Source organism: Heterocephalus glaber, unplaced genomic scaffold (assembly GCF_053883595.1).
Source record: "Heterocephalus glaber isolate CG9 unplaced genomic scaffold, H.glaber_assembly_v1.0 deba00001442, whole genome shotgun sequence".
Classification (NCBI taxonomy): Eukaryota; Metazoa; Chordata; class Mammalia; order Rodentia; family Bathyergidae; genus Heterocephalus; species Heterocephalus glaber.
In genome coordinates, this window is record NW_028258296.1 from 53739098 (window position 1) to 53752603 (window position 13506).

Here is a 13506-nt window from a genome sequence, read left to right on the forward strand (position 1 = left end):
GGAATGGCCAGTGCCAAGGCAGTAGTGATTCTTTACATAGGGTGAAAGTTTGGCTTATATCAGGGTTCCAATGTAAACGTCTGTCCTAGGGACAATTTACAGGTTCATTGAGGGATTTAGGTGTTAGACTGAACTGAGAAATCCAGATTCAACAGAATGTGGCAATTCCTAGGAAAGCCCTAAGATGTTCTTTGGAAGATGGGCTGTTCCTACTAACAATTAGATCCTATGAGGCTTCTAGAACAAGGCTTTTACTGCCCAAGGGAAATATGAGTCCTAGAAAATTTACCTGTAAAGAGGTCTGTGCCTTTTAGAAGCTAACTTTATAGCCATTTTTGGCCAAAAAAAACTCTAATAATGTTTTGGTTCAGTGCAATTTCATCACAGTAAAAGGTCAGAAGGTCATCTAAATATTGGAGGTGGCCTCTCCCAGGGGATAGGATGAAGGAGGCTGGATTCTTGGCAAATATCTTATCAAAAAGGTCAGAGCCTTGAAACAATACTGTCCAGGTGATTTGTTAGGTGATCTGGGTGTCAAGGACTGCCATTTTAAAGTGAAGAGCAATTAGGGTAAAAGGAAGTGCAAAAGAAGGCATCCTTGAAATCCAGCACTGTGAACCACAAGGCCTTCAGAGACACATGTTCAAGAACTGTGTCATAGCTTGTATCTAGATGTCCTCCCAAAGCCTCATGCAGTCATAGGTGGGACTTTTCAGAGGTGGCTGAATCTGGAGTGTGTGATGATGGGATCAAGGATGAGTAATTATTAAATTAGTTCACTGGTTGGTTTGCCTTAGGTCTGGGTAAGATTAAGCCTGCCTCACAGTGGGTGTGAGTGCTACACACCTTAAGGGTGGATAGCCTGCAGAAAATATAAAGGAGAGAAAGACAGCTCATGTCCTTGTTTGTTGCTTCTCCTTGCTCTTTGCTGCCTTGCTGACTTCTGCCTGCCATGAACTGTTTCTCCCCTGAAATTCCTCTTTGCCGTGGCACTCTGCCTTAGAGCCAGCCAACTATAAACTGAAACCTCTACAAACTGTGAACCAAGTAAACATTTCCTCCTTCAACTTTGGGTGTTGGGAATTTGTCTCAATAATGAAAAAAGTAACTTAAAGAAACTGTATAAGGATTAAGGATTATGGGATAAATAGGAACCACTGCCTAATTAATGGCCTTTAGATCTTGTACTATATGTAGGAAACAACAACCCTTTTCACTGCGATAATGGGAGTATTGCAAGGAAAGTGACAGGTGTACCAACAGTCTGAGCCCAAGGAATTTATCAATAATGGGGCTGAGTCAGTTGACAGCTTCAGGTTTTGGAAAAAGAAGGTGGATCCTTGAGGTTAATTTTAACAGGCTAGGCCCACTTTAACCACCCCAGAAAGGAGATGTCTCAGCATTCTCAAAAAACGGAGACCCCAATGTAGGAGGCTATGTGTGGAGAGGCCTGAGGGTGAATAGGAGAGGGCCCTAAATAACTAGAAAGTGTGTAGGGTGGAGATCGAAGATGGCATACAATTTGACCATAGATCTCTACAATGTCCTCTCACCAAGTAGGGTAATAGAGCATCTAGTTGGCTCGCCAACAACGCCCTTAAGGAAGCTCAAGGAAGAACCTGTAAGACTCAGCCCAAGAAGGGAGTCAAAGGAGAAGACATAGTCCCTGTATCATCTAAGAATGTTATCTGTCCCCTGCTACATCATCTTAACCCTAGGCTCCTTATGAATTTTGGAAAGAGTGGGACTTGAAGACACATTGGACCTCATCATTCTAGATGGTCATATTGCTCAAATAGAAGAAACCAGAGAGTAAGTCCTGACTGTGGGTTAGAGCTTTGCAAAGTGGATGTTCATCCCTCTCAATGGAAAGGACTGTCACTGCCCTCCCATTTGAGTGGGGATATGGGGGTTTATATCCTTTTGGCTTGGGGTACTGTTTGTTCAAATGTCCCATCTGTCCGCAGGTGGGAGAAAGGTAGAAGGTGAGACTCACTGTCAATTGTTTTATGTCGTCCTAGTGTTCCACTGGCAGGAAGGGCTTGCACTACGGCAGCAGCCATATATTGGAAGTTTTCTTTCTTGGCCGCTAGTATAACCTTCCTGATCCGTAAGCCCTCCTCTCAGTTACTGAAAACCTTGATGGCAATATATAAAAGTGTGGGGTAGGAAGCTTTGGTACTTTGCTCTAACTTTTGTAACTTTTGACTAATGTCAAATTTCTCTATTCCAAAGTGAGTGATTATGGCTGGACACAGTCACCTTCTTTTGCCATAAACCTCAATTAATGTCCCATATAGGTCATGTTGCACCGAGAACTTGTCCCTGCAGGGACTTTGGGGTTTACATTTTATAAGCTTAGCTAATCTTACTGGTTCCCATTTAGTAGGTCCAATTAATATTTCTCAAAGATTGTATTTATGTCCCTCTGTTTTGCAGTACTATTTAGGGGAACAATTCCCCAGTGCAATACAATGTTTATCACTATGATAGCAGCAGATAAAAGAGTCAAGAACTTCATATGAAGCTTGTTGAAAAATAACAATTCTCCTGTAAACTTGTAACTTTATTCTATCTACCCTTGCCTTTTGAATTTTTTCTTCTAGGACTTCCTCAACACATTTTGGTTTTACAGTCCTTTTCAGGAGAGGGTTCCTAAGTTAGACATAGTATGCCTTCTCATCAAATATTTAGACAAAGGTGACACAGCTTCTTTTCATAAAGAACACCTCAATATTCAACATTTCAATATTCATAATATTTTTCACCTTTACATTTTTATGTTGTAGTTCCAGAAAATGTTCTCCTTTTCCCCTAGACTATTTCATCCCCTCTGTGCAGAAGGCTTTGAGTCCCCAGCAAGAATTTGAGCCAAGAGACCTCAGCCCTTTTGTCAAACTTTATATTGACTATTCTGCCTGACTTTCGTCCAAGACATTTCCCTGGAAAACACAGGAAAGATATTCTTATGAGCAGGTAGACTCTTTTCTCCTAGGACTAGAACTGTGGAAAAACTTTCTGGGCTCTGGGGACATTTGGAACATCTAACAGGTTTCATCTGATCCACAATAGCTGCTTGTCTTGTGGGTGGCAGTTGCAGGGTAAAGGGACAGCTTACTTAGACAGATGCTAATTGGACCAAAGACAGTAACAAATGAGCTTTGGGGCTGAATTGCATGATGAAAACTTGAACAATGATAAAAATCTCATTTCTGGGGTCTTCCTGGCACATAGGTAGTATCCAATGACCTGGTTCCATGATCAGGCAGAAAATGGAAACCTGGAGCATGTAAGGGACATCCATGGGGCACAGTTGTGTGGACAATTCAGGGATGCTTTCAAGTAAGACATGGTGTCCATCAGAAAAAAACAAAACAACAACAACAAAACAACTTCCAGGCTTCAAGTGACTGGAATTGAAAAAGTGATGTCCCTGTACGCTCACTTTAGGTGGTCACCTGACGCACAAAATGAGTTGGCCTGAGGGTACGGCAGCAATATGGCGCTGGTGCTGAATCTGGATGTGGTCTGCTCCCACTCCTTCTGGCACATAATGCGAGTGAGAGCTGTTCTGTCTGCTAACCAAAAGATGGCTAAATGGCAGATCTCCTGGCGGGCAGGCCCTAAAATTTTCAGAACATGAGACTGCCAGTTATCCTAGGTGCTGCAAACAGGTCTTGATAGCACTAGACACTGACTCTGTACTGGATGTGCTTATCTAGTACAAGAGGAAAATACACAGAGAGCTAAAAACGAGTCACAACAGAAGCTAATGCACAGATTTAAACAGGCATATGTCATTTCTATGGACCAAGTAACACATTGTAGAACATAATGTCCAGCAGTTGGCAGAGAGATACCCTGAACCAAAGTATAGGATTCTGGAAAAGTAAAATGAGCCATTGAAACACTGATTGTCTTTGGGGATGGGCTGGTAAAGACCTAAAGGGCAGTCAAACATACTTTCAGGAATGTGTGTTCCCACTCAGCATGAGGAAGTCTGAAGGAATGTCGCCCCTTGATCCCCTCTTGTTTACCTGGTGATCTGGAGGAAAGGTCATTAGAGATGGATGAGGATTTCATTGTGTAAATATGTTCACATCACTGCAAATTCTGTTATATTTCACCCACTACCTGATGTGATAGTCTTATCACGTGTTAGACAAGTGCCATATCCAAAGCTAAAGCCACTTCAAAAGTGAAAAGTTAGCATATTAATGTATTGGAGGAGGAGGAGGAGGGAGAAGAGGAGGAGGAGGAGTACCTAGGGCCAAAGAAAGAGGTAAATATGTTATAAATTTATGGAAAACTAATACTACATTTAAAACTGGCAAAGCTCAAAGCAATATTGTCTCTTACCTTAATAATTCCAGATGAATGAGAGGGTCAACTATCTGTTGAACGTCCTGCTTTTTGGAATGTGAGTTTGCAAACTGAAGAGGTTTACTATGGAAGACACCATCATATAAAATGATGTACTGGTCATATTATTCATGATTGAATGATATTTGAGTAATGTGGTAATTCTTCAGAGTTTTCTATTCCTTGAAGAAGAAGGATCTCTGCTTGGAGACCAGGATTTGGCTTTCTATATGATTTACATTCCAGGGATCTTCATTCCAGGGTGGTCCTGCCCCATATCCTCAAGGAAGGAATGCAGAGGAACCTAAATACACAGGTCTTATTGGATTCTGACTCGGTTTGTTATCACTTGGTCATCCTCATACCCAATCTTATCTTGCATATTTGTTCATGCTGTGGTTATGTGTATACAATGACTCCATAAAACCTCAAAGGATGAGTCTCTGAGAGCTTCCAGAGAGCTAAATGCCTGGATATTCCCAGTGAGTACGGCAGACAGCAAGAGCACTGAAGCTTGCCTCTACTTCTTCCACATTTGGCATCTTTCTATTTGTATCCTTTGTAACCTCCTTTACAAACCAACATAGTAGGTAAGTGAATATTTCTGTGGTTCTCTGACTCATTCAGTTTAATTGAACCCAGTGAGGTATTCTGGAAATTGAGAATTACAGCTGTTTTTTCAGAAGAACAGCTCAAATAACTTGGGTTTATAATGGACATCTAAAGTGACTGGAGCTTTTGAGGATTGAGTCCTTAAACTGTGGGATCTGACAGTGTTAGATCCTGACTCTGCACACGTGTGGTCACAGATGCAAATGAAACCCATGTGTGAGAATAGAGGAGACAAATTGAATAATTTTGCCCTCTGTGTCATTACAGTTTGTGTGCCCTGTACCTACTGGATTTTTTTTTTCTTTAACCCTCTACAGAGTCACCCAGTCACCACACCAGCTCCTCAGTCTGCTCTGCTTCCTGCTTTGGCAATGGCTGGGTGGAGCTGCCTGGTGACAGGAGCAGGAGGCTTTCTGGGCCAGAGGATTATCCGCTTGTTGGTGCAGGAGAAGGAGCTTCAGGAGGTCAGGGCCCTGGACAGGATCTTCAGACCAGAAACCAGGGAGGAATTCTCTAGTAAGTGAATTGGAGGCTTGATGGTAGCACTCCATTTTAAGCCAAAACAAGTGTGGGAGGAGCTGCTTTCTGAAACAAGTAAAGGAAACTTGGAGACATAAGGCACCTCCCATGTCCACACTCATCAGGAAGAATCCAGGATGCACAGCATAAAAACAATCTTGCACAGCTGTGAGAACACTGGTTTTTGGCCTTGTTACTGCAGAGTTGTTCTAATCTCATCCAACATACGAGCTCTTTGTATCCCAAATCAAGAACTGAGCAGGGCACACAGAGGCAGAAAGAAAGACAGAGATTTATGAAGGGAAAGTACATTCCCCAGAGTGAGAGTAGGACAATAAGAAAACTCATGACAAGTTTGACCCACAACAGCCTTCTCTGCTTTAGGTTTTAAGCTGCAAACTGGAAACTTTCCCAGGCCTTGGGGCCTGGGGTGCCACCTAAGGGGGAACTCTATCCAATGAATTGAAATGGTTCTTTTGTTTATATGGGATTGTACAAAATCACAGTGGCTACCAAAACCCATCATGGGGTCAAAATTGCAATGCTAATGATATCATAATAGCCTCGGGCTTACCCTTGCTTACTCTGAAATAGGGTACATGTTCCTTGGGCTCATGCTAAAGGTCAAAAAAGGGCATGGACATATTTTGGAGGCTCATGTCAAGATGCTAAGAAAATATGGTGAGGGTAGAAACATATTTCTCAGACTTATGCCAAGATGATTAAAAATACGGTGAGACAGCATACTCCTTTGATCTCCAAGAGCCAGGGGTATCCTATCTTTTGTGAATCTAACACCAGCATGTGTCCCACACTGTATATCTCCAGCCTAAGCCTCACCCATACTACTCGGGGTGGCCATAGGCAGCCACTGGATCCCTGGGCCTCTCTACTTCCCATCTAGAAATCACACATCACTTCTATCCTTCAACTGCAGCTCCTTAATGTGCTCAATTTTTCTGAACTTGACAAATGTCATGTAACATCTGCCAAGGATTATTAAGCCAGGGCCCTCAGCAATGAGTCCTTGACTCACTTGGTTGCCCTGGCTGTCATTGTTTTCTTTCTGGGTACAAATACTTAGCATTTTAGGTGAAGGTAAAATAAAAGGAACTGCAACTAAAGCTGCTCTTGTGTATATATGAAAGGGGGCAGGGAGAGACACACAGTGAGAGAGAGAGAGAGACAGATAAAGACAGAGAGAGAGAGAGACAGGAGCTACATTCATCAGTACCTGTACAGTCATAATATTACAGACAGGTGAGAAGCAGCATGACCAACATGCCCTCCAGGGAAGCCTCGAATATTCTCCTTACTATGCCTTTCAGCTCTTCATCTTCATTCCCACAGAGAGAGTGAAGCAGAGTTGCTGGGATTGTCCTTTGTTGTTTTTGCAAATTGCTGCCCCTGCTGCAAATAAAATGGCCGGATGGATATTGCATTTTCCCAGCTGCTTTGCCTCAGATCTTTCAAACAACCCTGTGTTGAAGGTAGGAAAGAGGGCACACCCATCTGGGCAACAAAGGAGAGGAGACCAATCCCAGGTCATGGGAATAATTGATCTTAGAAGCCTGGCTACATCCCATCCCTGAGGCCACATCACTGGGGTCTGGGGTTGACACTTGGCACAGTGAGGTTTTAGTCTTTTTCATTGTCCCCCTCTGTCCCTTAAACCTACTGACTACCTCTGTTCCCCATCCTGGTCATCTAGGGTATTAGGCATCTACCTGTGGCCCTCGGCTGCCCAGATCACTCTGAAATGCACACAGAAGCCCCTCCAGGGAACTCTAAGAGCACACCTACCCGTACCTCTCCTCTTCTCTGACCTTTTCCACTGTCACCTCTCCCCCCGACTGTTCAATGTCAAATATTAAAATATGGACAGAACAGTTTGTAAATGTTATACCTCTGCAATATTTACGATTTAACTCTTGGTGGTAGGAAAAGGCAGTGCTCAGCTTAGAGGAACATCTCCCAGTGGTGACAATTCAGGAGGAGTGCGAGATGGGGAGGACCTGCAGAAAGGTAAGGCTGAAGGATCCTTACAGTGTTCTATCTGTGCTAGAGATGGTACAGTGTTTGCAGTGTCAACTAATCATCACCAGAAGACATGTGCAGGAGATAGGAAACATTGCTAAACTGATTATTCAGAAGAAGACAGGCACAGAGAGGTTAATTATCTTGCCCAACTTAAACAACACATAGAGCAAGGTCAAGAAGAGCGGGGGTCCAGGATGTCTAGCAGTGGTATCTGTGATTTTAATGGGTCTGGGCTTTCCTGTAACCCACCTAAACACATAGAAGTGACTGCATATTATGTCTGTGCAAAACACTGGCCAGAACCACGTGACTTGGAAAGGAAGAAACAGCGACTAAGCCATGAAGAACCCACAGTGCCCTCTCGTGGACTGTCAGGGTCTGTGAGTACTGATAGGGTGAGAGCCCATTTCTCTCTGGGTCTGGGCTCCTCCTACCTCTCACAGCGCTCCTGTGAGCCAGGTTCTCTGAAGTCAGAAGCAATAGAGACAGGAGGAAAGGAGCAGGGGGCAGAGAAGGGACATAACAAAGGAAGATGCCATGCTCAGGCAGACACCCATCTCCCTGCAGCAGCCCTTCTCCACTATCCTGCGCTGCAGGGACTTCTTTGGGCTGCCTGACAAGGCCAAGGGTTGGGAGCAAACAATTCAGCACAGGATTCCTGGCTGTGGTTCTTGCAGCACAGCAAAGGCTTTCTCCAGCCCTCTGATTGTTACTCTCCCTCTTTTCCAACCCTCATTGCAACTATCAGTTAGTTCCTGTACCTTTACTCAGGCTCAGAAAAGTTAATTCCAAACACTTTGTCCTGCTCTTGTAATGCAGGGCAAACACAGTAAGCCATGGAGGCAGGGGTGGGGTTCAGTGCTCATTAGCAATGTGTGCTCAGATCTGTCCCTGAACCCCTCTGAGACTCAGTTTCCTCACCTACACAGGGGAAAGGAGAATCAGAATTCCTGTCTGCTAAGGTCTCTAGGAAAGGAAGTGAGTCAGCTGTGAATTTGTTTGCACAGAGAGGTGCAGAGTGTTGGAGTCTGCATGTGGCATAGTGGATTTTCAGGGCTAAATTGAGTTGGCCCTGTCACTGGCAGTGTCATTCTGTCATTCCTGTGTGTCTCCCTTGAGATATGCACACATTCATGTTGTAACCAGTGTCCTGGGCCTGAGAGCTGGGATGGAAATCACTTGTAGTTGCTTCTTTGGCATCACTGATGTCCGCTACTGATAATATCTGACACACAGTAAGACATTTTCAATTTAGTCCATCCAGAGCCCACCCTGAATTCTCTGTTAGTGGCTCCAATGTCCTCCTAGTCACCCAAATAGGAAACAAGCTCTGAGTTTAACTGATTTTTCCCTCAGCCCAGACCCAGGAAGGCCCAGACCTGTCATAGGAAGGAATGAAACTTACCACCTGTGGGTCTTCCCACTCTCTGCTCCTATTGATGGGCCCTGTTTCTCCTCATCAGAACTCTGGCAGAAACATTCTGATTAGTGCATTGCTGTCCTGCTTTCTCTTACATCCCCACAACAGTGCATTTGACATCCTGAGGCCCAGGTGAGTATCCTATTCACAGGCCTGCCACTGTTCCTCCTACAATTCCAAATCGCTACATGAGTCCTCACTGCCTACACAGTTAAATTTGAAGTTCTCATCTTTATCCAACTCTACAATTTCCGCACTCTCCTTGATGAGTCTGATGAACTTCCCATGACTCATTAACAATGATCTTTGTTCCAGAGACTCACAGAGTTTACTACTCAGATTGATGTTCTGCAACATAGTGGGTACCAAAAGTTGCTTCTTCTTTGCCAATAAATGCTATACACTGTGATTCCTGTGCCTTCACTACTTTGTTCTCTACGGAATGTGCTCCATCCCTGATATCCCCCTGCTATGACTATTCTTGAAAATCCATATACTGTCACTTTATCAGTAAAATTGCAAGCCCATCCAAAAACCTTCAGAATGAACTATTTTGTGTTTCCACAGAGCTGCAGACAAAGACCAAGCTGACATTGCTTGAAGGAGACATTCAGGATGCTCAGTACCTGAGGGCAGCCTGCCAGGGCCTCTCAGTGGTCATCCATGTCGCTGCTATCATCGATGTATCTGGTATCGCTCCTAGAGAGACCATCATGGACATCAACCTGAGAGGTAGAGCAGCCTGTGGGTGACATGCAGCAGGTGGGAAAAACAGGAATGGCAGAAGAGATGAGGAGGGGAACAAAAATCCCATTGTGGAATACCTGCTGGGCCCTGAGCCAACAGCCTTTGCTCACCACTCTCAGCTATCAGAGCTCAGAGCTGTTGTTCTCGGCTGTTTTAGATGAGGAAACTGGGACTCCAAAAGGCAATGAAGTTGGTCGGGGCCCCCCCTAGTCAGGAGGAAAGCAATACTTTAGAAGCACTCACACTGGACCCCTCAAAGCATGAGTAGTCTTCTTTCAGTTACTCCATTAGAGGGTCAGCTCTCCTCTGACTCTACACTCTTGATGTCCATCTACACAAGGCCTCCCCTGAGTGAAACCAAACCCAAACTCTGCCGAGGCCTCTCAGCTACACATTTCAAACTTGCATGAAGTCTGATAAGAATCTCAAGGGCCTCCTGCCCACTTTAAAGAAGGCTTCCTCTCTATAGAACTTGCACAGCTGGTTCATGGAAGTCTTTTAGAACAGAATTGTACAGCATGCGCCTTTTGACTGTATTCTCCTATGCCAGAATCCTAACCCATTATCCATGATATTACCCATTCAGTGCACTACTATGTCTGAACAAGGAGTAGGTTCTGGTCAGATGCCTAAAAAAATCCCTCCTTAGATTCCCTTCTCTAAATGCTTGGTGGATTTTTCTGAATTGCAGCTTTCCAACTGGCTTGAAACTGAAACACATTAGCTCAGGGAAACTTGCTGGGCACCACTGTCACTCTGAACCCAGAGGGCCACTCTTTTCCATCAACACCATTCCTGACCCATCTGTCAGGACAGCCTTGATTCCAAATTTAGGACTCAGAGATTCCCTTGCAAAGCAAACCAATTAATTTTCATTTTCCAATACCATGTAAAAATGACATTTTCTCCTTTTTACCCCACCAAACCCTTATGTACCCACATTACAGGAAGCTGCTGTAAGTAATCAGATTTTCATTTCAGGACCCTGTCTCATGACACCTGCCTTCCCCACCTCATAAAAACAGGGGATGGGAAATGAATGAGGCAGTGTTGCAGGTATTCATTTACTAAAACATTTCCCAGGTTACCAAATGCTTCACAATGACGGTTCGATTTCCCTCTTCTTTAAACTAAACTCATACAGTTTTGCACTACAACTCTCATTTTTTTTCAGAGTATATGGTCACTGTCAAGAAAATCAAATGCACAAATACTTTAAATGAGGTGAGGAAGGAAGGAAGGAAGGAAGGAAGAGAGAGAGGGAGGGAGAGAGGGAAGCAAAGAAGAAATAGAGGGAGGGGCCTAGGGAGGGAGGGGCCTAGGGAGGGAGGGAGGTCATTCCCCCCTCCCTTCTTCAAGTGAAGTTGCTGAGTCACTCACAAGGCCAAGAGGACTCACTGCAATACATTTTAAAACTTTCCACCATCGTATACATTCCCACCAACAGTGCCCTCTTGCTTTCAGTTCTCCGCCAGGATCAACACAAAAAGTGCCACAGCTAGATCCCAGAATGCCAAATGAAGGGAATCTTTGTCACCTCTACTGTTCATAATGCGTGCAAACAAAATGATAAAAAGAACGAGTGGTGGCCTTCACAGGGAACACAATCAAGAAAGACGCTGGGTCTCCACATCTCCCCCAACTTCAATAGCTATTAGCTCAGACTCAGATTGTTCTTGTGTAAAAGATTTTATTAATCCCAAAACAATACGCACATATAAAATTTTCTATTTATGATTGTACACTGCTGATAAACAATGAGCATATATGGTATAAATTCTAAATTGGCTGGTTTCTCCCTGAATTTTAGAACATAAAATGACTCATAAATAATGTGAATGACCCATGGTAATTATTTTTAGTGTTTATTTCTGCTTATTTATTTTCTTCTTCATATTTATACTGGGGATCCAAACCTAGGGCTAGGGAATGCTAGGTACAGGCCCCAACACTGAGCTGCATCTCAAGACACATGATAATCATATGTCTATCTACATGATAAAATATATAGCAGCATCCTTATGCCCTTTACAAAAATCAAAATACACACACACATACCCAAAGCACAGATATAACACAAAAGCCTGGAAATACTGCCTCACCACAACATAAATATTAGCTTCTTTTCTGTTTGTATCTTTCCCTAACTCTAGCCTGGCAGATCTATAATAATCACCTCAGGGGAGGAGGTGAATATGAACATGAACCTGAGCTGAGCCATAGTGGGCCCTTTGGGTTATTTTCTGATGCTGACCCTGTGTTCCCCACTTGCAGGTACCCAGCTCCTGTTGGAGGCCTGTGTGCAAGCGAGTGTGCCAATCTTCATCTACACAAGTTCAGTCGATGTAGCTGGGCCCAACTCCTACAGGGAGATCGTCCAGAATGCCCGAGAGGAAGAGCATCATGAAAGCACATGGTCTGCTCCATACCCAGCCAGCAAAAAGCTGGCTGAGAAGGCTGTGCTGAAAGCTAATGGATGCATGCTGAGAAATGGTGGCACCATGCACACTTGTGCCTTGAGGCCCACGTACATCTATGGGGAAGGAAGCCCATTCTTATCTTCTGTGATGAATATGGCCCTCAAAAACAATGGGGTCCTGAAAAGTACAGGCAAATTCTCTATAGCCAACCCAGTCTATGTTGGCAATGTGGCCTGGGCCCACATTTTGGCCTCCAGGGCCCTCAGAGACCCCAACAAGGCCCCAAACATTCAAGGACAGTTCTATTATGTCTCAGATGACACACCTCACCAAAGTTATGATAACCTTCATTACAACCTGAGCAAAGAATGTGGCCTCTCTCTTGATTCTAGCCCAAGCGTCCCTTTGTCTCTAATGTACTGGCTTGCTTTCCTGCTGGAAATGGTGAGCTTCCTGCTGAGGCCAATTTACAATTATCATCCCCCCTTTGACCGCCACTTACTGACACTGTCAAATAGTGTGTTCACTGTCACCTGTAAGAAAGCTCAAGGAGACCTGGGGTATGAGCCTCTCTTCAGCTGGGAGGAAGCCAAGCAGAAAACTGGGGAGTGGATCAGTTCACTAGCACAGCAGCACAAGGGGACTCTAAAGACAAAGACTCAGTGATGTGCCCATGGCAGGGGTGTGGTCCTGGGTGATATCTGGAGCTATTTATCCACTCCCTCCATCTGGCTTCCTCTTAAGAGTGACAGAAGCCCAGGTCCCAGAGCCTCTCTCTCCCACAATGGAAACCTACCCTCTTCCTAAGGCCACCAGGTGCCTTTTGGTTCAATTCCCCCTTCCCAGTCCTAAAGTGATTCTTTTCTTTGGAAAACTTACATTGCTTCACAAAGCACAATGAAAAAGAAAATAAAGCTTTGAATGGGTAAGCTGGAGTATGATTAGTTTTTAACACCCATTTTCCACCTTTGCTTTCATTGTCAGGTATGGCCATGTGCAGTTCAGAAGCAGCATGGGGCCGTTGTAGGCAGAGTGGTGGCAGGGCAGGGAGAGCACCTAAAATTGCCTATGACCTGCTAGTTTACAACATGTACTAGACAATGGCAGCACTCCTATCCCCATACCATGGATGAAAAAATTTGTTCTCAGGCTCACTAACTGGTATGTGGTGAGGCCAGATCTCCATGGAGGGTGATTTAAAATGTCTCATCTTCCACTGAATCTTGCAGGCTTCCAGACAGGCAACAGAGCCTGGGTCATTTCTCCCTGAGGAAGCCCCCATCAACTTTGGGGTATGTTCTCCCTGTCCAATCCTGGTTAGAAGTCTCTAGAACCAGGAGAGTCCTTGAGGGAATGCAGTGATTCTTCCAGCCTCCAACTGCAATG

The 13506-nt window shown here is 44.4% G+C and overlaps 1 protein-coding gene across 4 annotated transcripts; it reads left to right on the forward strand.

Moving 5' to 3' along the window:
* The first annotated feature begins 4384 nt into the window (after positions 1-4384).
* Positions 4385-12955, forward strand: LOC101707858 (3 beta-hydroxysteroid dehydrogenase/Delta 5-->4-isomerase-like). Of its 4 annotated transcripts, none has more exons than XM_087213324.1 (4): positions 4385-4952; positions 5292-5490; positions 9521-9685; positions 11975-12955. In XM_087213324.1, the coding sequence occupies exons 2-4, from the start codon at positions 5346-5348 to the stop codon at positions 12784-12786; spliced, it is 1122 nt and encodes a 373-aa protein (XP_087069450.1). In that variant the 5' UTR covers positions 4385-4952; positions 5292-5345; the 3' UTR covers positions 12787-12955. The 4 variants fall into 4 exon arrangements, with proteins under 4 accessions (XP_087069450.1, XP_004853896.2, XP_021121432.1 ...); XM_021265773.2 differs by lacking the exons at positions 4385-4952; positions 5292-5490 and adding exons at positions 6864-6983; positions 7435-7518; XM_004853839.4 differs by lacking the exon at positions 4385-4952 and having other exon boundaries at positions 5283-5490.
* Positions 12956-13506: the final 551 nt, after the last annotated feature.